This window comes from Pseudophryne corroboree, chromosome 3, assembly GCF_028390025.1.
Source record: "Pseudophryne corroboree isolate aPseCor3 chromosome 3, aPseCor3.hap2, whole genome shotgun sequence".
NCBI lineage: Eukaryota > Metazoa > Chordata > Amphibia > Anura > Myobatrachidae > Pseudophryne > Pseudophryne corroboree.
Genome location: NC_086446.1, coordinates 128,057,854 through 128,082,926, shown reverse-complemented (window position 1 = coordinate 128,082,926; position 25,073 = coordinate 128,057,854). Strand labels below are relative to the sequence as shown.

The 25,073-nt window shown below is 48.2% G+C and overlaps 1 protein-coding gene across 1 annotated transcript in view; it reads left to right on the top strand.

Moving 5' to 3' along the window:
* Positions 1–25,073, top strand: part of TMX2 (thioredoxin related transmembrane protein 2) — a 109,809-nt gene that overhangs the window by 40,036 nt on the left and 44,700 nt on the right. The window contains exons 2-3 of the mRNA XM_063958465.1: positions 1,514–1,574; positions 15,551–15,664. Of these exons, the coding sequence (XP_063814535.1) occupies positions 1,514–1,574; positions 15,551–15,664 (175 nt within the window). The remainder of the gene's footprint in view (positions 1–1,513; positions 1,575–15,550; positions 15,665–25,073) is intronic.

Below are 25,073 nucleotides of genomic sequence, written 5' to 3'. Positions count from 1 at the left end.
TCTTGGCTTTACAACTTTGCCGAGCTGCTACTTGGTCGGGTTCAAACATTTTTGCAAGATTCTACAAGTTTGGTACCCTGGCTGAGGAGGACCTTGAGTTTGCTCATTTGGTGCTGCAGAGTCATCCGCACTCTCCCGCCCGTTTGGGAGCTTTGGTATAATCCCCATGGTCCTTACGGAGTTCCCAGCATCCACTAGGACGTCAGAGAAAATAAGATTTTACTCACCGGTAAATCTATTTCTCGTAGTCCGTAGTGGATGCTGGGCGCCCATCCCAAGTGCGGATTGTCTGCAAAACTTGTATATAGTTATTGCTTAACTAAAGGGTTATTGTTATGAGCCATCTGTTCGTGAGGCTCAGTTGTTATTCATACTGTTGACTGGATATAGTATCACGAGTTGTACGGTGTGATTGGTGTGGCTGGTATGAGTCTTACCCGGGATTTCAAATTCTTCCTTATTGTGTCAGCTCTTCCGGGCACAGTATCCTAACTGAGGTCTGGAGGAGGGGCATAGACGGAGGAGCCAGTGCACACCAGGTAGTCCTAAATCTTTCTTAGTTGTGCGGAGCCGCTATTCCCCATGGTCCTTACGGAGTTCCCAGCATCCACTAAGGACTACGAGAAATAGATTTACCGGTGAGTAAAATCTTATTTTTTGTCCCCACCCCCAATTCTATGGTTACAGTAGGGGTGGGCAGCATGCGGCCCGTAAACCGATCCTGCTTGGCCCGCTGTCCCCCACCAGTGCGCAATGACAAGCGGCCTGACTGGCTGAACCACTTGTCATTGCGCTCTCTACAGCAGCTCCAAGAGACGCTGAGGAAATCCGATTGCATCACAGGGGCTGCTGACCGGGATTTCCTTTCCGATGTCTCAGGCGGGGGGCGGAGCCACATCAAGAAGAGTGTGAATCTCTCCAGCCGGTGGCAAGCGTCTCTCTCATGCGTGCAGCGGGAGCTGATCTCTCCAGCGTGCAGATCACTGGTTTTGTCTTGCAAGGTCGTATTGAAGAAGCACGTGGCGCGTGCCTATGACGGCCCTCGAATACTCACTGGAAAGTGTTAAGTGGCCCATAAGCAGAAATAATTGCCCACCCCTGGGCTACAGCAAGGCAATCCTTAGCTGACTTTCCTTGCCTTGGTTTGGTGCCAGCCTAGAAAATAATCATTAGTTCTACACAGTGGCTTGTTACTTAAGTGGAACTGTAGCAATGCCAGTATCCTGGTAGGCTGTGACATTGTGCTAGATGAATATCTGCCCTTCAGGATACTAATGTGCATTTCAGATTAGCTCGTCCATTCTCATAATGTTTATCCTTGGCTAATATTTAGTGATCTCTTTAATGTGAGTACTAAATGTATAATGGTCTCTTCGTAGCTGCTAGCATGAGCGTGTGGAGAGATAGGGTGCCTGCAATTACATGGCAGAGAGCCATACCTCACAATCACAGTCTGGCATACATCTCTAAGCTTTCATTTCATGTTCTAAGATTTATATCTTTCCTCTTCCAGAGAGAAGTGGAGATACTGATGTTCCTCAGCGCCATAGTAATGATGAAGAACAGACGTAGTAGTAAGTGTGTCAGTCGCTGTGTGAATGCTTGGTTAGTCTTCTTGTTGTATTCGGCTGCTTAATAGATAAGCGATAAACCCCACACAATAATTACTGATAGACAAAAAGCTACGAGGGCCCAGCTCCAAAGATTACAACCTAAAATAGAGGAATAGAAAAATAACCTGACCTTGTAAACAACCCAATTTCTCTTACGTCCTAGAGGATGCTGGGGTCCACATTAGTACCATGGGGATATAGATGTGTCCACCAGGAGCCACTGGCACTTTAAGAGTTTGAGAGTGTGGGCTGGCTCCTCCCTCTATGCCCCTCCTACCAGACTCTGTTTAGAAAATGTGCCCGGAGGAGCCGGGCACAGCTAGGGGAGCTCTCCTGAATTTTCCTGGTAAATGTTTTTTCTATAACGTCCTAGAGGATGCTGGGGACTCCGTAAGGACCATGGGATAGACGGTTTCCGCAGGAGACATGGGCACTTTAAGAAAGACTTTAGGTCTGGGTGTGCACTGGCTCCTCCCTCTATGCCCCTCCTCTAGACCTCAGTTTGATACTGTGCCCAGAGGAGATGGGTGCACTACAGGGAGCTCTCCTGAGCTTCCTGACAGAAAGTACATTTGTTAGGTTTTTTATTTTCAGGGAGCCTGCTGGCAACAGACTCCCTACATCGAGGGACTGAGGGGAGAGAAGCAGACCTACTTCTGTGAGTTTCAAGGCTCTGCTTCTTAGGCTACTGGACACCATTAGCTCCAGAGGGATTGGTACGCAGGTCTCGCCCTCGCCGTCCGTCCCAGCGCCGCGCCGCCGTCCGCGCAGAGCCGGAAGATAGAAGCCGGGTGAGTATGAGAAGTAAAGATGACTTCAGAGGCGGCAGAAGACTTCATGATCTTCACTGAGGTAATGCACAGCAGTAAAGCTGTGCGCCATTGCTCCCATACACCTCACACACCGCAGTCGCTGTAAGGGTGCAGGGCGCAGGGGGGGCGCCCTGGGCAGCAATAAAACCTCTCCATTGGCAAAATAAGTATATACAGGTTGAGTCTCCCTTATCCAAAATGCTTGGGACCAGAGGTATTTTGGATATCGGATTTTTCCGTATTTTGGAATAATTGCATACCATAATGAGATATCATGGTGATGGGACCTAAATCTAACCACAGAATGCTTTTATGTTACATATACACCTTATACACACAGCCTAAAGGTCATTTTACCCAATATTTTTTATAACTTTGTGCATTAAACAAAGTGTGTCTACATTCACACAATTCATTTATGTTTCATATACACCTTATACACACAGCCTGAAGGTCATGTAATACAATATTTGTAATAATTTTGTGCATTAAACAAAGTTTGTGTACATTGAGCCATCAGAAAACAAAGGTTTCACTATCTCACTCAAAAAAGTCCGTATTTCGGAATATTCCGTATTTCGGAATATTTGGATATGGGATACTCAACCTGTACATGTACAGGTGGGCACTGTACATGTATATATCAGAGCCCCCAGTTTTCAGGAATTTTGAGCGGAACAGAAGCCCGCCGCCGAGGGGGCGGGGCTTCTCCCTGAGCACAGCGCTGAGAGGAAGCTCCCCGGACTCTCCCCTGCTAATACACGGTGATGGAGGGGTTTTAAGAGGGGGGGGGGGGGGGGGCACAAATTTGGCGGATATAAAGTATAAACAGCGCTATTGGATAAACATTTAGTGTTTTTTTTCCAGAATCCTATAGCGCTGGGGTGTGTGCTGGCATATTCTCTCTCTCTCTCCAAAGGGCCTGGTGGGGAAACTATCTTACGATAAGAGGTTCCCTGTGTGTGTGGTGTGTCGGTACGCGTGTGTCGACATGTCTGAGGTAGAAGGCTCACCTAGGGAGGAAGGGGAGCGTATGAATGTGAGGTCTCCGTCGGTGGTGCCGACACCTGACTGGATGGATATGTGGAATGTTTTAAGTGCTAGTGTGAACTTATTGCACAAAAGATTAGACAAACTGAAGCTAAGGAACAGTCAGGGAGTGAACCCATGTCTGTCCCTATGTCGCCGGGACCTTCAGGGTCTCAGAAGCGCCCACTATCCCAGATAGGAGACACAGATACCGACACGGACTCTGACTCCAGTGTCGACTACGATGATGCAAAGTTACAGCCAAAAGTGGCTAAATGTATTCGATATGATTATTGCAATAAAAGAAGTGTTGCATATCACAGAGGAACCCACTGTACCTGACACGAGGGTACACATGTATAAGGGAAAGAAGCGTACGGTAACTTTTCCCTCCTCACATGAGTTGAACGAATTATGTGAAAAAGCGTGGGAATCTCCAGACAAAAAACTGCAGATTCCCAAAAGGATTCTTATGGCGTATCCTTTCCCGCCAACGGACAGGATACGGTGGGAATCCTCCCCTAAGGTGGACAAAGCGTTGACACGCTTGTCAAAAAAGATAGCGTTGCCATCCCAAGATACGGCCACCCTCAAGGATCCTGCTGACCGCAAGCAGGAGGTTACCTTGAAATCCATTTACACACATTCTGGTACATTACGCAGACCGGCAATTGCGTCAGCCTGGGTTTGTAGCGCTGTAGCAGCATGGACAGATTCCTTATCAGCGGATATTGAGACCCTAGATAAGGATACCATTTTATTGACCCTAGGCCATATAAAGGATGCTGTCTTATATATGAGAGATGCTCAGAGACATTAGTTTACTGGGTTCCAGAATAAACGCTATGTCTATTTCTGCTAGACGAGTACTCTGGACCCGGCAGTGGACAGGTGATGCCGACTCAAAAAGACATATGGAGGTCTTACCTTACAAGGGTGAGGAATTGTTTGGGGAAGGGCTCTCTGACCTGGTCTCCACAGCTACGGCAGGTAAATCAAATTTTTTGCCTTATGTTCCCTCACAACCTAAGAAAGCGCCACATTGTCAAATGCAGTCCTTTCGTTCAAATAAAAGCAAAAGAGTCGTCCTTTCTTGCCAGAGGTAAGGGCAGAGGTAAAAAGCTGCACAGCACAGCTAGTTCCCAGAAACAAAAGTCCTCCCCGGCCTCTGCAAAATCCACCGCATGACGCTGGGGCTCCGCTGGGGGAGTGGGGGACGTCTTCGACTTTTCAGCCACATCTGGGTTCACTCACAGGTGAATCCCTGGGCAATAGAAATTGTTTCTCAGGGATACAAGCTGGAATTCGAAGAGGTGCCTCCTCGCCGGTTTTTCAAATCGACTCTACCGACTTCTCCCCTAGAAAGGGAGATAGTGTTAAATGCTATTCACAAATTGTGTCTTCAACAAGTGGTGGTCGAAGTTCCCCTGCTTTAGAGAGGGAAGGGAATACTACTCAACCCTGTTTGTAGTTCCGAAACCGGACGGTTCGGTCAGACCCATATTGAATTTAAAATCCCTGAACCTATACTTAAAACGGTTCAAGTTCAAGATGGAATCGCTCAGAGCGGTCATCGCCAGCCTGGAAGGGGGGGATTTTATGGTATCTCTGGACATAAAGGATGCATACCTTCATGTCCCCATTTATGCACCTCACCAGGCGTACCTGAGATTTGCGGTACAGGATGGTCATTACCAATTTCAGACGTTGCTGTTTGGGCTTTCCACGGCCCTGAGGATTTTCACCAAGGTAATGGCGGAAATGATGGTGTTCCTGCGCAAGCAGGGTGTCACTATTATCCCATACTTGGACGATCTCCTCATAAAAGCGAGATCACGAGAGAAGTTACTGAACAGCGTGTCACTTTCATTGAAGGTGTTACAGCAACACGGCTGGATTCTCAATATCCCGAAATCACAGCTGGTTCCTACGACTCGTCTGACCTCCTTGGCCATGATTCTGGACACAGACCAGAAAAGGGTTTCTCTTCCGATAGAAAAAGCTCAGGAACTTATGACTCTAGTCAAGAACCTATTGAAGCCAAAACAAGTGTCTGTGCATCATTGCACTCAAGTCCTGGGAAAAATGGTGGCAACATACAAAGCCATTCCCTTCAGCAGGTTCCATACCAGGACTTTCCAATGGGACCTATTGGACAAGTGGTCCGGGTCACATCTACAAATTCATCAGCTGATCACCCTGTCCCCCAGGGCCAGGGTATCTCTCCTGTGGTGGCTGCAGAGTGCTCACCTTTTAGAAGGCCGCAGGTTCGGCTTTCAGAAAAGGATCCTGGTGACCACGGACGCGAGCCTCAGAGGGTGGGGAGCAGTCACACAGGGAAGAAACTTCCAAGGACTTTGGACAAGTCAAGAGACTTCACTTAAACATCCTGGAACTGAGGGCTATATACAACGCCCTACGTCAAGCGGAGAACTTACTTCTCGACCAACCAGTTCTGATCCAGTCAGACAACATCACCGCAGTGGCTCATGTAAACCGCCAAGGCGGCACAAGGAGCAGAGTGGGAATGGCGGAAGCCAACAGGAATCTTCGCTGGGCGGAAAATCATGTAAGCGCACTGTCAGCAGTGTTCATTCCGGGAGTAGACAACTGGCAAGCAGACTTCCTCAGCAGACACGACCTGCATCCAGGGAAGAGGGGACTTCATCGGGAAGTCTTCGCACAGATTGCAAGTCGGTGGGGACTGCCCCAGATAGACATGATGGTGTCCCGCCTCAATAAAAAGCTACAGAGGTATTGCGCCAAATCAAAAGACCCTCAGGCGGTAGCAGTAGACGCCCTAGTGACACCGTGGGTGTTCCAGTCGGTCTATGTGTTTCCTCCTCTAATTCTTATACCCAAGGTGTTGAGAATAATAAGAAAAAGAGGAGTGAGAACAATTCTCATTGTTCCAGATTGGCCACGAAGGACCTGGTATCTGGATCTGCTGGAAATGCTCACGGAAGATCCGTGGCCTCTTCCTCTAGGACAGGACCTGTTACAACAGGGGCCATGTCTGTTCCAAGACTTACCACGGCTGCGTTTGACAGCATGGCGGTTGAACGCCGGATCCTAGCGAAAAGGGAATTCCAGATGAGGTCATTCCTACTCTGATAAAGGCTAGGAAAGACGTGACCGCGAAACATTTATCACCGGATATGGCGAAAATATGTTTCTTGGTGTGAGGCCAGGAATGCTCCTACGGAAGAATTCCATCTGGGCCGTTTCCTTCACTTCCTACAGACTGGAGTGAATTTGGGCCTAAAATTAGGCTCCATTAAGGTTCAGATTTCGGCCTTATCCATTTTCTTTCAAAAATAATTGGCTTTTCTCCCAGAAGTACAGACTTTTGTGAAGGGAGTGCTGCATATTCAGCCTCCTTTTATACCTCCGGTGGCGCCTTGGGACCTTAACGTGGTGTTGAGTTTCCTTAAGTCGCACTGGTTTGAACCACTTCAAACGGTGGAGTTAAAATATCTCACTTGGAAAGTGGTCATGTTATTAGCCTTGGCTTCGGCTAGGCGAGTGTCGGAATTGGCGGCTTTGTCTCATAAAAGCCCCTATCTAGTTTTCCATATGGATAGAGCAGAATTGCTGACCCGCCCTCAGTTCTTGCCTAAGGTGGTGTCATCTTTTCATATGAACCAACCTATTGTGGTGCCTGTGGCTACACGAGATTTGGATGATTCCGAGTCCCTTGATGTGGTCAGGGCTTTGAAAATTTATGTGGCCAGAACGGCTAGAGTCAGGAAAACGGAAGCACTATTTGTCCTATATGCAGCCAACAAGGTTGGCGCCCCTGCTTCGAAGCAGACTATTGCTCGCTGGATCTGTAACACGATTCAGCAGGCGCATTCTACGGCTGGATTGCCGTTGCCAAAATCGGTCAAGGCCCATTTCACTAGGAAGGTGGGCTCGTCTTGGGCGGCTGCCCGAGGGGTCTCGGCACTACAACTGTGCCGAGCTGCTACTTGGTCGGGTTCAAACACCTTTGCAAAGTTCTATAAGTTTGATACCCTGGCTGAGGAGGACCTAAGGTCTGCTCATTCGGTGCTGCAGAGTCATCCGCACTCTCCCACCCATTTGGGAGCTTTGGTATAATCCCTATGGTCCTTACGGAGTCCCCAGCATCCTCTAGGACGTTAGAGAAAAAAAGATTTTAAACCTACCGGTAAATCTTTTTCTCGTAGTCCATAAAGGATGCTGGGCGCCCATCCCAAGTGCGGACTACTTCTGCGAGACTTGTATATAGTTTTGCTTACATAAGGGTTATGTTATAGTTTCATCAGGTTGGACTGATGCTACGTTGTTTTTTCATACTGTTAACTGTTAAATAGATACACAAGTTATATGGTGTGATTGGTGTGGCTGGTATGAATCTTGCCCTTGGATTAACAAAAATCCTTCCTCGTACTGTCCGTCTCCTCTGGGCACAGTTTCTCTAACTGAGGTCTGGAGGAGGGGCATAGAGGGAGGAGCCAGTGCACACCCAGAACTAAAGTCTTTCTTAAAGTGCCCATGTCTCCTGCGGAGCCTGTCTATCCCATGGTCCTTACGGAGTCCCCTGCATCCACTACGGACTACGAGAAAAAGATTTACCGGTAGGTTTAAAATCTTATTTTTAGAGAGTACTATTTTACAGGGAGGCTGCTGGCAACAGCCTCCGTGCAGCGAGGGACTGAGAAGGGGAGCAGTATCCGCCCTGCGGGGTCTGAGCCACTGTCTTCGCTGACTGGACACTGAGCTCTAGAGGTGTCTGATCGTTCTCTGCCACAGGGGACCACTCACCCCAGCAGCATGCAGCTGCCCCCTTGCAGAGCTGAAGAATCGGTGGCGAGTGAGACACCGACCCCCCCCCCCCCCCCCCTAGCAATCGGGGGGGTCGGTGTGAAGATGGCGGCACAGGGTAGGGGCGCAGTATTAACTGCGCTCCGGGTATGGCTCAGCGGTACATGGTGTGGCGCTGAGAGGGGCGCCCTAAGCCAGCGCGACACCCTACACTGGTCCAGAAGCCTGTCGGGGTCCCGGGATCTCAACTAGCACTAATTCCTCAGACCAGTATAGTCCATGAAAAGCAAGAAGACAGCGGCATTAAGGGGGCGGAGCTTCTCATAGCGGACCCAGCAGCGTTTCAACGCCATTTTCCTGCCTGAACAGCACTGAGAAGGAGAATCCAGGTCCCTCCACAGCAACTCCAGTTATCTGTAAACGGTACCAGGGGGTTGTAGAAGGGGGGGAGGAGGCTGTAATAAGACTGTGTGTCCTATTAAGGTGCAAAGTCAGCGCTGACAAGGGGTCTCCCTTTGGTAAAAGCGCTGTGTGTGGGTTGGCTCCAATCTGTCTCTCTCTTGCCATTCATGGGAGGGAAACTTTCTGCCCTCACCTGTGTGTGTAGAGTGTTTGGTGGTCTCTTTTGGCTATGTCCAGGAACACTGTGTCATATGCTGCAGAGGATGTGTCCTCCCAGGATGATCCCATTCCATGTAATCGGGATAGCACTGGTTTAGCACAGATACCAGCAAGGGAGCCTGAGTGGTTTTCCTCTATCAAATCTTGGATTTCTCAGATTTCTGACAGGGTAGCAAGTAATGAAACTGCAACCCAGGTATTACAGAGCAGTATGGCCGGTTTCTGGTAACTCAGGATGCTCCGCTATATAGCCCCAGCGTGCGATACAGATACCGATTCTGACACCATAGACTGTGATGGGGATGTGTTGCAGGGGTCCACATCTCTTGCAAAGGGGGTGCAATTGATGATAGAGGCTATCAGGGATGTGTTGAATGTTAATGATACCACACCTGAACTGGTTGAGGAGGCCTTTTTCACTGAAAATAAAAATGCCTCGCTAACCTTCCCTGCGTCAAAGGAATTGAATTCTATATTTGAGAGAGCATGGGAAAACCCTGAGAAAAAATTCCAGGTCCCTAAAAGGGTACAGGTGGTGTTTCCTTTACCTGAGGAGGATAGAAAAAAATGGGAAAACCCGCCGATTGTTGACACATCTGTGTCCAGACTCTCAAAGAAGGTGGTTTTGCCTGTTCTAGGATTTACCGCCTTAAAGTAGCCGGCTGATCGAAAATTTGATAACACACTTAAATCAATGTACACTGCTTCGGGGGCCATATTACGTCCCACTATTGCTCGTGCATGGATTGCAAAGGCTATAGTAAAGTGGTCAGCTACCTTAGTTGAGGATTTGGATACGATTGATAAGGATGATGTTGCATTATTTTTACGCAACATACATGATTCAGCAGGTTTTATGGTAGAATCCATGAAAGACCTGGGTTCCATGGCTGCCTGGAATCTCTTCCATGTGTGTTTCAGTTCGTCGGGGACTGTGGCTGCGCCAGTGGTCGGCCGACGCGGAATCCAGAAAAAGTGTGTAGTCCCTACCCTGTACAGGTCAGCCTCTCTTTGGGGAAGCTCTACACGCATGGATATCCACGGCTACAGCGGGTAAGTCTCCGTTTCTTCCCTCAGCTGCACCTGCTCCGAAGAAATCCTTCTCTTCATCTGCAACACAGTCCTTTCGGCCTAACAAGCCTAGAAAGGCCAATACCTTCTTTAGGGGAGGTCGAGTTAAGTCTAAGAAACCTGCTGCTGCAGGTTTCCAAGAACAAAAGCCTGCTTCGGGTATGCCAAAGTCCTCCACATGACGGTGGACCGCGCGACCTGGAGGTGGGGCTGGTGGGAGCGAGACTCAGACACTTCAGTCACGTCTGGGTATCGTCCAGCCTGGATCCCTGGGTGATAGATATTGTATCCCATTCCCAGGGATACAGACTGGAATTTCAAAGTCTCCCTCCTCATAATTTTTTCAAATCAGGCTTACCAACTCTGTTGGCAGACAGCACTGTACTACAAGAAGCTGTCCAAAAGCTGGTGGAGGCACAGGTCATTGTGCCAGTTCCCCCTCCTCCGCAGGCCACAGGTTACTATTCAAACCTTTTCGTGCTATCGAAACCGGATGGTTCGGTCAGGCCCATTCTGAACCCAAAATCATTGAACTACTTTCTAAAGGAGTTAAAGATGGAGTCTCTCAGGGCGGTGATATCAGGTCTGGAAGAGGGGGGAATTCCTAGTATTCCTGGATATCAAGGATGCGTACGTCCACATTCCGATATGGCGCCGCATCAGGCTTATCTCCGTTTCGCATTGCTGGACTGTCATTTCCAGTTCCAGGCCCTGCCATTCGGCCTCCCCACAGCACCATGGGTGTTTACCAAGGTGATGGCAGAGATGATGGTTCTCCTCCGCAAACAAGGGGTGAACATCATTCCATATCTGGACGATCTGCTGATAAAGGCATCGTCCAAGGAGAAGCTGCTGCAGTCCATTGTTCTCACAACATGCCTCCTCAAGAGTCATGGTTGGATTCTGAACCTTCCAAAGTCACATTTGAAACTAACCCAGTGGTTTTCCTTTCTGGGAATGATCCTGGACACAGAAGTGCAGAAGGTGTTTCTTCTGCAGGAAAAGGCATTGGTGATACAAACTATGGTCCGGGATGTCCTGAAGCCAGGCCGGGTGTTGGTTCATCAATGCATTCACCTATTGGGAAAGATGGTGGCCTCTTACAAGGCTCTCCAGTACGGGAGGTACCACGCTCGGACCTTCCAATTGGATCTTCTGGACAAGTGGTTGGGATCTCATCTCCACATGCACAAGAGAATGTGTCTGTCGCCGAAGGCCTGGATTTCGCTCCCCTGGTAATTACAATTACCTCACCTTCTGGAGGGCCACAGGTTCGGGATTCAGGACTGGGTCCTTACTAACCACGGATGCGAGCCTTCGGGGCTGGGGAGCAGTCACTCAAGGAGTAACTTTCCAAGGACTGTGGTCAAACTTGGAAGCCGGCCTGCTCATCAGCATCCTGAAACTAAGAGCTGTCTACAACAATCTTCTTCAGGCGGCCCTTCTTCTACGAAATCGGGCCATTCAAGTGCAGTCGGACAACGTAATAGTAGCTTACATAAACCAACAGGGCGGAACGAAGAGCAGAGCGGCAATGTCAGAGGTGACAAGAATACTCCTCTGGACAGAAAAACACGCGTTGGCGCTGTCGGTCATCTTCATTCCGGGAGTAGACAACTTGGAAGCAGACTTCCTCAGCAGACACTATCTCCATCCAGGGGAGTGGGGTCTCCATCCGGAGGTGTTCAAGGAAATAACGGACCTTTGGGTATTACCCCAAATAGACATGATGGCCTCTCGTCTCAACAATAAGCTTCAGCGTTATTGTTCCAGGTCGAGGGACCCACAAGCAGTGGCAGTGGACGCCCTGGTGTCTCCGTGGGTGTTCTAGTCAGTGTACGTGTTTCCACCACTCCCACTCATCCCAAGAATCCTAAAGCTCATAAGGAGAACAAGGGTTCAAGCGATCCTCATTGCTCCAGACTAGCCGAGAAGGGCTTGGTACGCGGACCTTCTGAATCTACTGCAAGAAGAACCGAGGCCTCTTCCTCTTCGGGAGGACCTGCTGCAGCAGGGGCCGTTCGCCTATCAAAACTTACCGTGGCTACGTTTGACGGCATGGAAGTTGAGTGCCTGATACTTGCTCAGAAGGGCATTCCGAAGAAGGTCATTCCTACCCTGATACAGGTTAGGAAAGGAGCAACGTATAAAACTTACCACCGTGTTCGGAAGAAATATGTCTCTTGGTGTGAGTCCAAGAAGTTTCTTGTGGTGGAGATTCAACTGGGACAGTTTCTCCTCTTCCTGCAAGCAGGTGTGGATATGGGCCCGAGGTTGGGTTCTGTGAAGGTCCAGATTTCGGCCCTATCCATTTTCTTCCAGAAACAATTGGCTGCCCTCCCTGAGGTTCAGACTTTTTTTTTGAAGGGAGTCCTGCACATCCAACTTCCCTTTGTACCACCTACGGCGCCTTGGGACCTTAACGTGGTGTTGCAATTCCTCCAGTCGGATTGGTTTGAGCCTCTACAGGAGGTTGAGGTCAAATTTCTTACATGGAAGGCGGTCACGTTGTTGGCCTTAGCTTCTGCTAGACGCTTGTCCGAATTGGGGGCTTTATCCTGTAAAAGCCCATACTAGATCTTCCACGAAGATAGAGCTGAGCTCCGGGCACGTCGGCAGTTTCTGCCGAAGGTTGTGTCGGCATTTCATATCAACCAAGCTATTGTGGTGCCAGTGGCTACTGACTCCTCAATTACATCAAAGTCCTTGGATGTTGTAAGGGCTCTGAAGATATGTGAAGAGAACTTCTCGTCACCAGAAAGTCGTACTCTCTGTCCTATATGATCCCTAGAAAATTGGGTGTCCTGCCTATTTCTCACTGTATTCGGTTCACTGTCCAGCACGCTTATTCTACGGCAGGACTGCCGTGTCCAAAATCTGTTAAGGCCCACTCTACTCGTAAGGTGGGGTCTTCCTGGGCGGCTGTGCGGGGTGTCTCGGCAATGCAACTTTGCAGAGCTTCAACTTGGTCTGGGTCGAACACGTTTGCAAAGTTTTACAAGTTCGATACTTTGGCCTCTGATGATCTGAAGTTCAGTCAATCAATTCTGCAGGAGCCTCCGCGCTCTCCATCCCGTTCTGGGAGCTTTAGTACATCCCCATGGTACTAATGTGGACCTCAGCATCCTCTAGGACGTAAGAGAAAATAGGATTTTTGTTACCTACCGGTAAATTCTTTTCTCGTAGTCCGTAGAGTATGCTGGGCGCCCGCCCAGCGCTTCGTTTTCATGCAACCGTTCTTTGGTTCGGTACTACTTTGTTTAGTTAAGTACTGCATTGTTACATGGTTAGTAATGTTTCAGCAGTTGCTGAATGTTTCAAGCTAATTAGCTTGATGTGCCTTGTATGTGTGAGCTGGTATGAATCACTGTGTTAAATGCTTCTCTCGAAGATGTCCGTCTCCTCGGGCACAGTTTCTAGACTGAGTCTGGTAGGAGGGGTGTAGAGGGAGGAGCCAGCCCACACTCTCAAACTCTTAAAGTGCCAGTGTCTCCTGGTGGCCCAGTCTATACCCCCATGGTACTAAAGTGAACCCCAGCATCCTCTCCGGACTACGAGAAAAGGATTTGCCGGTAGGTAACCAAAATCCTATTTTAAAAAGAAAGGTTGTGCATATAAAGTATTTGTACATGTCCTTTCAGCATTCAGATAGATCATAGCCTCCAGATGGCTCATAACCTGGACCATGGACCTGAGGCACATTAGTTATCTTGAATGTAAATCATAGTATAGGGCCTGATACAGAGTTGGACACTGGAGAGAATTTTATTTTATTTTTTTCTTAATTTTCTTTTGATTTGCGCATGTGTAGATCAGATGTAGTGATGTTGGGCACAGTGCGGCTGCAGATGACAGGTGAGTGCCAGTCTGCAGCTGTTTGGGGTGGGACCAAAAAATGTGGGGTATTCGGCCACGTTTTCTGGGTGTATCAAAACCAGTCTCTGCGTCCTTAGATGCAGCTTAGCTGGCCCCTTCTGCGTGGTCTGGCCGGACATCCTGCATAACCTGAGGGTTACTCAGATGGCCGATGGCGGCTTGCTGTTCATTCAGTTGGATCTGATGCTGTGTCATTGGACACAGCTATAAGATCTGAGGAAGCTGGCACTGGACATCTGTTAACTTTAGACGCCTCCTGCGGATTTGACATATATTTGCTGCTGCATACAGATCGGCATCATAGTTATTTTAAACAGTGTTCGTATATTAACTGACAACACACAAGTGTATAGTCTGTCACACTAAAATCAAAACCTACGTGGGTGGCTGGTGAAAAGATAGTCATGATCTTTTTATGACCGTTTGTCTTATTTTTGTGTGTTTTTGGAAATTGTCTATATTGTGCGTACGTTTGTAATGTTTATTTAAATGACTCATCCGAAACAAACACACAGTTATCCTTTTATCACTAAACAGTATGGAGTTTGATTGAATGTAAAATGGGATTAACCAAGGTTAAATTCGGGCGCAAATTAGTGTTGTTGTTCTAATGCTGCTGCTACAGGATTAGGACTAGTCAGTCCCAATTAAACAAGTGGACAAAAAGGAGTCCGAAAGGACTGATGGCACAGTCCAAATAGTACGTCGTTACCACAGTTTCACCGCTGGAGGTATAGAATTTTGGGAATACAACTGATTTGCCTGAGCCAGGAGGTGGGGATATATGGATGGTCCCGTTGCCTGCTGGGAGGCAGAAAAGATTTGACCGATTGGTGCAAATCCGCTGTCACTTCATCATATCCCAATGTTATCCTGTGGACTTAGGAGAAATACCGTTATCAACGGCAAGTTCTCACCATAATGTATATTTTGTCCACCTATCTGCAGTCCAGTTCATACTAAAAGGAACGGACACTATCATTTGAGCAGCTTAAATCTTGTGACCTTTTATTCATTTTAAATAGTTTTTTGAATATGTGTGTATATTATATGTGCAACTTTTCATTCCATCCATTCTTGTTATTAAACATAGAATTTGACGTCAGATAAGAACCACTTGGCCCATCAAGTCTGCCCCTTTTTGTTACCATATTTTTTTTGTCTCAAACCTTATTTGGGCAGTATGGACGACACTGAGGTCATGGGTTCGATTCCCACCATGACTCTTAACTGTGTGGAGCTTATATATTCTCCCCATACTTGCGTGGGTTTCCTGCGGTTGCTCCGGTTTCCTCCCACAATCCAAAAATATACTGGTAGGTTAAATGGATCCCAACAAAAATTAACCCTAGCATGAATGTTTGTGTGTGTGTGTACATGTGGTAGGGAATATAGATTGTAAGCTCCACTGGGGCAGGTACCGATGTGAATGGCCAAATATTTTCTGAAAAGCGCTGCGGAATATGTATGCACTATATAAATAACTGGTAATAAATAAATACATTTGATCCTTATTTCTTTGTAAGGATATCCTTATGTCTATCCCATGCATGTTTAAATTGCCCTACTGTCTTAGCCTCTACCACCATCTAAACATTAGCGCTGCTATCGTCTGTTTCTTGGAGGTTTATTGACCCATTTTTACTGCACCTTTTTAACGTCATTAGTTACATTAAAGCATCTCTGGCTAGGTGTTTTTTGCACACTAATACCTTTCTCTATCTTATTCTCTGTATACAGTTACAATTGAACAGCATGTTGGAAATATCTTCATGTTCAGTAAAGTTGCCAATACCATCTTGTTTTTCCGCTTGGACTTGCGTATGGGCCTCCTGTATGTCACCCTGTGCCTAGGTAAGTGCTGTACAGTCCTCTTTGTCTATTGGCTTTTCTGTACTATGCATATGGGGGGTCATTCCGAGTTGTTCGCTCGCAAGCGGATTTTAGCAGATTTGCTCATGCTAAGCCGCCGCCTACTGGGAGTGAATCTTAGCATCTTAAAATTGCGAACAATGTATTCGCAGTATTGCGATTACACACCTCGTAGCAGTTTCTGAGTAGCTCCAGACTTACTCGGCATCTGCGATCAGTTCAGTGCTTGTCGTTCCTGGTTTGACGTCACAAACACACCCAGCGTTCGCCCAGACACTCCCCCGTTTCTCCGGCCACTCCTGCGTTTTTTCCGGAAACGGTAGCGTTTTTTCCCACACGCCCATAAAACGGCCTGTTTCCGCCCAGTAACACCCATTTCCTGTCAATCACATTACGATCGCCAGAACAAAGAAAAAGCCGTGAGTAAAAATCCTAACTGCATAGCAGATTTACTTGTCGCAGTACGGACATTGCACATGCGCATTAAGCGGAAAATCGCTGCGATGCGAAGATTTTTACCGAGCGAACAACTCGGAATGACCCCCATGGACTGCTGAGTAACCTGTATCATTCTTTCTCTAACGTCCTTGAGGATGCTGGGACTCCGTAAGGACCATGGGGAATAGACGGGCTCCGCAGGAGATACGGCACTCTAAGAAAGCTTTGGACTCTGGGTGTGCACTGGCTCCTCCCTCTATGCCCCTCCAGACCTCAGTTTTACACTGTGCCCAGAGCAAGATGGGTGCACTGCAGAGAGCTCTCCAGAGTTCTCTGCTTAGAAGCATTTTTGTTTGGATTTTTTTTTCTACCTTTTACTACTTTTTCACAGGGAGCACTGCTGGCAACAGGCTCCCTGCATCGAGGGACTGAGGAGAGAGGAGCAGACCTTCTTGTCAAAGATAGGCTCTGCTTCCCCGGTTACTGGACACCATTAGCTCCAGAGGGGGTGAACGCAGGTTCTAACTGGGCGTCCACCCCCGGAGCCGCGCCGCCGTTCTCCTCACAGAGATAGAAGTACAGAAGACAGAAGTCGTCAGGCGGCAGAAGCCTTCAGCTTCACTGAGGTTACGCACAGCACTGCAGCTGTGTGTCATTGCTCCCATACACCTCACATACTCCGGTCACTGTAAGGGTGCAGGGCGCAGGGGGGGGGTGCCCTGAGCAGCAATATAAACCTCTACATGGCAAAAAGATTATATACATGTACAGGTGGGCTCTGTACATGTATATAAAAGAGCCCCCCCATATTTTACTAAGTTTGAGCGGGACAAGCCCGCCGCCGAGGGGGCGGGGCTTCTCCCTCAGCACTCACTCAGCACTGCTGAGAGGAAGCTCCCCGGACTCTCCCCTGCTTACACACGGTGAAAGGGTGCTTAAAAGAGAGGGGGGGGGGGGGGCACATAATTGGCGGTTTACATATTATACAGCGCTGCTGGGGAAAAACATTTTGTGTTGGTCTCCAGGGTCATTGCGCTGGGGTGTGTGCTGGCATACTCTCTCTCTGTCTCTCCAAAGGGCCTTGACAGGGATACTGTCTTCAGGAAAGGGGTTCCCTGTGTGTGTGTGTGAAGTGTCGGTACGCGTGTGTTGACATGTTTGATGAGGAAGGCTCGCTTAATGTGGAGGGGGGAGTGCTTGAATGTCAGGTCGCCGTCGGCAACGCCGACACCTGAATCGGTGGATATGCTGAATGTCTTGAATGCAAATGTCAATCTATTGAATAAAAGGTTAGACAAGGCAGAAGCTAGGGATCAGTCAGGTAGCCAGTCCATGCCTGTCCCTGGGGCGCCAGGTCCTTCGGGGTCTCAGAAGCGCACCATATCCCAGATCGATGACACAGATACTGACTCTAGTGTCGACTATGAAGATGCAAAATTACAGCCGAAGGTGGCAAAGGGTATACGGTACATGATTATTGCCATTTAAGAGGTTTTGCATATTACCGAGGAACCCCCTGTCCCTGACACAAGGGTACACATGTATAAACGGAAAAAGCCTGAAGTCACTTTTCCATTCTCATTTGAATTAAGTGACTTGTGTGAAAAGGCTTGGGAATTTCCGGATAGGAGACCACAAGTTCCCAAAAGGATTCTCATGGCGTATCCTTTTCCACAAACTGATAGGATACGCTGGGAATCTTCGCTAAAAGTTGACAAGGCGCTGACACGTTTGTCCAAAAAGGTGGCACTGCCTTCTCAGGATACGGCTTCCCTCAAGGAACCTGCTGATCGCAGGCAGGAAATTACCTTAAAGCACACTTACAATCATTCCGGTACTATTGCTCGACCGGCTATGGCGTCGGCCTGGGTTTGTAGTGCGGTTGTGGCATGGACAGATTCCTTATCTACGGAAATTGACACCTTAGATAGGGATGCCATTCATATGACCATAGAGCATATCAGAGATGCTGCCTTGTATATGAGGGATGCTCAGAGAGACATTTGTTTATTAAGCTCCAGAATAAATGCTATGTCTATTTCTGCTAGGCGGCTCTTGTGGACCCGACAGTGGACGGGAGATGCCGATTCAAAGCGGCATATGGAGTCCTTGCCTTGCAAGGGGGTGGAGTTTTTTGGAGACGGCCTCTCGGATCTTGTCGCTACGGCTGGTAAGTCAAATTTCTTACCTTATGTCCCCCTGCAGCATACAAAAAAGGCACCTCATTATCGAATGCAGTCCTTTTGTTCCAATAAAAACAAGAAGGTACGGGGATCATCCTTTGTTGCCAGAGGGAAAGGCAGGGGAAAAAAGCTGCACACAGCTAGTTCCCAAGAGCAGAAGTCCTCCCCTGCGTCTGCAAAGTCCACCGCATGACGCTGGGGCTTCCCAAGGGGAGGCAGATCTGGTTGGGGCTCGTCTTCGGTTTTTCAGCCACGTCTGGGTTCACTCGCAGGTGGATCCCTGGGCATTAGAGATTGTTTCTCAGGGATACAGGGTGGAATTCGAAGACTTGCCTCCTCGCCGATTTTTTAGATCGGCTCTGCCGGCTTCCCCGTCAGAGAGGGAGCTAGTGTTGGCAGCAATCCAAAAATTGTATATTCAACAGGTGATTGTCACAGTTCCTCATCTCCAGCAAGGAGAGGGATATTACTCAACCCTGTTGTGGTCCTGAAACCGGACGGTTCGGTCAGACCCATTTTAAACCTGAAATCTCTGAACCTGTACTTGAAGAGATTCAAGTTCAAAATGGAATCACTCAGGGCGGTCATCGCCAGCCTGGAGGGGGGGATTGGATGGTGTCCCTGGACATAAAGGATGCTTACCTTCATGTTCCGATATTCCCCCCGCATCAGGCGTTGCTGAGATTTGCAGTGCAGGACTGTCACTACCAATTTCAGACGTTGCCGTTTGGGCTTTCCACGGCCCTGAGAATTTTCACCAAGGTAATGGCGGAAATGATGGTGCTCCTGCGCAGGGGGTCACAATTATCCCATACTTGGACGATCTCCTCATAAAGGCGAGATCTCGGGAGAGGTTGCTGGACAGCGTGTCTCTGTCCATGAAAACGTTGCAGATACACGGCTGCTAGTCCCTACAACGCGTCTGACCTTTTTGGGGCTGATTCTAGACACAGACCAGAAAAAGGTTTTTCTTCCGATCGAAAAGGTTCAGGAACTCATAGCCATGGTCAGGAACCTATTAAAACCAAAAAAGGTTTCAGTGCATCAGTGCACGCGGGTCCTGGGGAAGATGGTGGCTTCCTACGAGGCCATCCCTTTTCGGCAGGTTCCATGCGAGGACTTTTCAATGGGACCTCTTGGACAAGTGGTCCGGGTCCCATTTACAAATGCATCAAAGGATCACCCTGTCTCCCAGGACCAGGGTATCTCTCCTGTGGTGGCTGAACAGTGCTCACCTACTAGAAGGTCGCAGGTTCGGCATTCAGGACTGTGTCCTGGTGACCACGGACGCAAGCCTCCGAGGCTGGGGAGCAGTGACACCGGGAAGAAATTTCCAAGGTCTCTGGTCAAGCCTAGAGTCTTGTCTCCACATCAACGTCCTGGAGTTGAGGGCCATATACAACGCCCTGCGTCAAGCGGAGGAATTGCTTCGGAGAAAACCCGTTCTGATTCAGGCAGACAATGTCACAGCAGTGGCTCATATAAACCGCCAGGGCGGAACAAGGAGCAGAATGGCCATGGCAGAAGCGACCAGGATTCTATGCTGGGCGGAAGGCCATGTAAGCGCGCTATCAGCGGTGTTCATCCCGGGGGTGGACAACTGGGAGGCGAACTTCCTCAGCAGGCACGACCTGCATCCGGGAGAGTGGGGACTTCATCAAGAAGTCTTCGCACAGATCACGGATCATTGGGGACTGCCTCAAATCGACATGATGGCATCCCGTCTCAACAAGAAGCTAAAGCGGTATTGCGCCAGGTCAAGGGACCCTCAGGCGATAGCGGAAGACGCTCTGGTGACACCTTGGGTGTTCAGATTGGTCTATGTTTTTCCTCCTCTTCCTCTCATACCCAAGGTGTTGAGAATAAGAATAAGAAGCAGGGTCAGAACAACTCATTGTTCCGGATTGGCCACGGAGGACTTGGTATCCGGAGCTGCAAGAGTTGCTCGCAGGGGATCCGTGGCCTCTTCCTCTAAGGCAGGACCTGCTGCGGCAGGGGCCCTGTCTATTCCAAGACTTACCGCGGCTGCGTTTGACGGCATGGCGGTTGAACGCCGGATCCTAGCGGAAAAAGGGATTCCGGAGGAAGTCATTCCTACCCTGATCAAGGCTAGGAAAGACGTGACGTTAAAACATTATCACCGTATATGGCGGAAATATGTTTCTTGGTGTGAGGCCAGAGCTGCTCCTACGGAGGAGTTCCACTTTGGCCGTCTACTTCACTTCCTTCAAACAGGAGTGACTTTGGGCCTAAAATTAGGGTCCATAAAGGTCCAGATTTCGGCCTTATCCATTTTCTTTCAAAGAGAATTGGCCTCTATTCCTGAAGTACAGACCTTTGTGAAGGGGGTGCTGCATATTCAGCCTCTCTTTGTGCCTCCGGTGGCGCCTTGGGATATTAACATGGTGTTCCGTTTCCTCAAGTCACCTTGGTTTGAACCACTCAAAACTGTGGAGTTGAAATAACTCACGTGGAAGGTGGTCATGTTGTTGGCGTTAGCTTCGGCAAGACGTGTTTCCGAATTGGCGGCTTTATCACATAAAAGCCCATACTTGGTTTTTCACATGGATAGGGTAGAGTTGAGGACTCGCCCTCACTTTCTGCCAAAAGTGGTCTCATCTTTTCATGTGAACCAACCTATTGTCATGCCTGTGGCTACACGGGACTTGGAGGATTCCGAGTCCCTGGATGTAGTCAGGGCTTTGAAGATTTATGTGACCAGAACGACTAGAATCAGGAAGACTGAAGCTTTGTTCGTTCTGTATGCGGCCAACAAGGTTGGCGCTCCTGCTTCAAAGCAGACTATTGCTCGCTGGATCTGTAACACGATTCAGCAGGCGCATTCTACGGCAGAAATCGGTTAAGGCCCACTCCACTAGGAAAGTGGGCTCTTCTTGGGCGGCTGCCCGAGGGGTCTCGGCATTACAGTTGTGCCGAGCAGCTACTTGGTCGGGGACAAACACCTTTGCACAAGTTCTATAAGTTTGATACCCTGGCTGAGGAGGACCTCCTGTTTGCTCAATCGGTGCTGCAGAGTCATCCGCACTCTCCCGCCCGTTTGGGAGCTTTGGTATTATCCCCATGGTCCTTACGGAGTCCCAGCATCCTCAAGGACGTTAGAGAAAATAAGATTTTACTTACCGGTAAATCTATTTCTCGTAGTCCGTAGAGGATGCTGGGTGCCCGTCCCAAGTGCGGACTTCTTCTGCAAGACTTGTATATAGTTATTGCTTACATAAGGGTTATGTTATAGTTTTTCAGTTGAACCGTGGCTATGTTGTTGTTCATACTGTTAACTGGGTAGTTTATCACAAGTTATATGGTGTGATTGGTGTGGCTGGTATGGATCTCGCCCTTAGATTTACAAAAATCCTTCCTCGTACTGTCCATCTCCTCTGGGCACAGTTTCCCTAACTGAGGTCTGGAGGAGGGGCATAGAGGGAGGAGCCAGTGCACACCCAGAGTCCAAAGCTTTCTTAGAGTGCCCTATCTCCTGCGGAGCCCGTCTATTCTCCATGGTCCTTACGGAGTCCCAGCATCCTCTACGGACTACGAGAAATAGATTTACCGGTAAGTAAAATCTTATTTTTACCATCTCCTATGTAAAGTTGAACTCTTCAGAGCAAAAAGACTTTACAGAGATGGCTATGGATTACTGTGGGTATATTACCAGGAAGGCTGACTTTTTGGTAATATCCCAGTAGAGGAATGGTGTGACTACTTTTTTTTTTTTTTTTTTTCAAAATAATTTTTATTAATTGGATCACAAAAGCAAACAGATACCAACAGATATGTGACTACTTTTTTAAGGAAATGGCACAGGAAAAATTATGAACATTTATGGAAGAATTCTAACAGTAACTAAAACTTTCCTTGTAGCAGTGAGCATTACATACAATGTCATACTTGTCCAACTGTGGCATCGGTCTAATTTGATAGGTCCACAATGGTCCAGTGCTGCAGGGTCCCTTAGTTTTTTGCCTTTTGGCTGCTTCATATAGGCTGCAGTGTTGTCATTGCCTCTTCCCCGGGTCCCCTCACGTGACTGGGAAGCTCATTAAGGTTGGGCATCAATTCTGCTCAGTCTGTATCAGGTATGACTTAGTAGGTGAGAGGAGAACAGCGCTGGCCATTTAGGGGCTTTCTAGAGTGGAGCGATGCTGTACCAAAGGGTCAATACAAAATTGTACTTCTTTTCATGAAGTCCTCAGAAAAGATTTTCATTCCTTTTTTGTAATGGGAAACTTATTGATTGTTACATTGCCCATACTGCATGAAATGAGCAGGGCTTGTGGACAGTGCTGGAAAATAATGGGACAAGCACTTAGCGCTTTCTGATTGGCAGGAGCAAGATAAACACCCCAATCAGCCAGCTCACAAACTGGCAGCTTGTTGTGCACTGATAACATACTGTCACTGGGTGCAGCTGGCAGAGTGGCACCTGGCGTGCACATACATAAATACACTTTTTGTATTGGGGTATAACTTGTGGTATTCTTAGAATCCTCCTTTAACCACTTAACTGACGATTTATTTAGTCGAAAACAGCTCCAAAATTGTCGGGGTTTTTTTATGAGTGAATTAAGTGAAGAACATGACTTTAACCCTATCCCAAATGATTTTAGTTAAAAAAAAAAAAAAAAAGAAAGGGATTTTTTTTTTCTTTTGTAAACATTTTTTCTTCAAACATCGAAACATCGATTGGGAACATCGCGACTATCACGGGTTTCATTTTGAAAGCCGGGACAGCCTGCAGGTATGCCGGGGGGGCTTTGGAGGGTTCATTTACTCTCCCCAGCGGCTGCCATTGTCTGCAGCCGCTGGAGGGGGAAGATCCTGCCGTGCTGACCAGGGTGCAGGGAGGCAGAGGGACCTTCCTCTGACAGCAGCAGCGGAGGGAAGTTTATCTTCCCTGCCGCTGCTAACACTCTCTATCTGACTGGTCGCGTCCTGTGCGACCAGGTCAGATAGAGCACTTGCAGGCATGGTCGCATCTGATGCGACCATGCCAGGCAAGTGGTTAAGCGTGGTGGCACAAACAAAATTAGAAGGCCAGAATTAAAAAAATGCATCTGGACGCTAAAGTAATGAATGAGGAGTTGGAAGTTACCTATTATTAAAATGTTTGATCAATTGGTTCTGAGACCTGGATTTTCCCAATTGTGGAGTGTATCAAACACTAGATTGCTATGTGTCCAGGCGGACTCTTAACACAAGGTCATCAGTGACAAATAGTAAGTAATTGAGTTATGACACTCAAATCAGATTTATAAAGTAAAATAGAAGCAGGCAGAAATTTCTTAAACGCATAATGTGTATCACAAGATATACACAGCTTTAAGGTGTCCACAGACTATACGACTTGGAAACGATGCAATGTCGTTAACTATTTTCCTTGATCTCACCCGGCAGTACTAGACAAACGTTAACTTGCAAAGTGTTAATTTTTCTGCGGGGTACACTGGGCTCCACAAGAAAAGACATAAGGGTGTAGAGTAGGATCTTGATCCGAGGCACCAACAGTCTCAAAAGCTTTGACTGTTCCCAAGATGCATAGCGCCGCCTCCTCTATAACCCCGCCTCCCTGCACAGGAGCTCAGTTTTGTAGTTGGTGCCGCAGATAGCAGGCACATAACAGAGGGGCTGCTCTGGGTAGCCCTAAGAAGAGCTTTTTTAGAAGAAAAGTGAAGATTTCAAGGGCTGCATCAATGTGTACATGTCTGGAGACATTCTCTGCTGCAGCTCCATCTCCCCATCGGCGCTGTACACTCCTGCGCCCTGGTTGCCGGGTAACTACAGCAGGAGGCTCTGGTTTTCTTCTGGTCAGGCACACTTGATTGGGGCTCTCCGGGATCGTGTGGCCGGTGGACACTGGCAGTACAGGCGATCCCACTAGATCACCAGGGCATGGATGCAGGTCAGGTTTTCTCTTAAAACCTTTTTGTGTGTAGCCCGCAGTACCAGGTGGTTTTGCCAGCAGAGGGGCTAAGGCTTAGACCTGAAGCCCCTCCCCCATCCCTAGGGCGCCATTTCCAGCAAATGTTCCCACCCTGGAGCTGCATATCTGTCTCTCCCTCACTCCCTGTCAGTGTTTGGGCGCCATTTCTCCCAGCTACACTGTTCCTGGGACTGCTTGGGCAAATCCTCCTTTGTGAAGCCGCCTGGTTGTCAGTGCTGTGACTTTACATGACACTTAACTAACACTGTCTAATTGACATGTAGAATACTTAAGAAAGAGTGCATTTAGTCAGGGTCCAGTGCAGTATTATTGTTGGTAATAACCTCTGCATTGTATAATTGTGACTATGTGTGTGCATTAGCTTGTTGGATGATTTACATTTCGTGTCTCTCACTCCACTTGCTATCCCTATATTCTATAACCTGAGGGGGCTTGGTGCGTCAGGTTTTATAATAATATAGGATATTCACAAGATATACTCTAATACGTATTTTTCTCTGGGAATTTAGTCACCATATCTCTCCTGTATCTCTGCTTGTGCTGACTACACTGCGCAGGAGTTTGGGCAAGAGGTCTTGTGCTGCTGACAATTGTACTGTATTACCTGATATTGCAAGTTATATCATGTCTGCTTCTGAAGGTAACAGTTCTGGGGCTGAACACGCTGCCGGTGTTGCTGAAGCCACAGATCCCTATGAGGAGACTATAGCAGCTGCGGGCTCTGGTTCTGGGGGCTCCTTGCCCCCCAGTGGGACTGTGGCAACAGGGGCCCATAATGACCCACTGTGGGCTACTTTCTCCATGCTTCTAA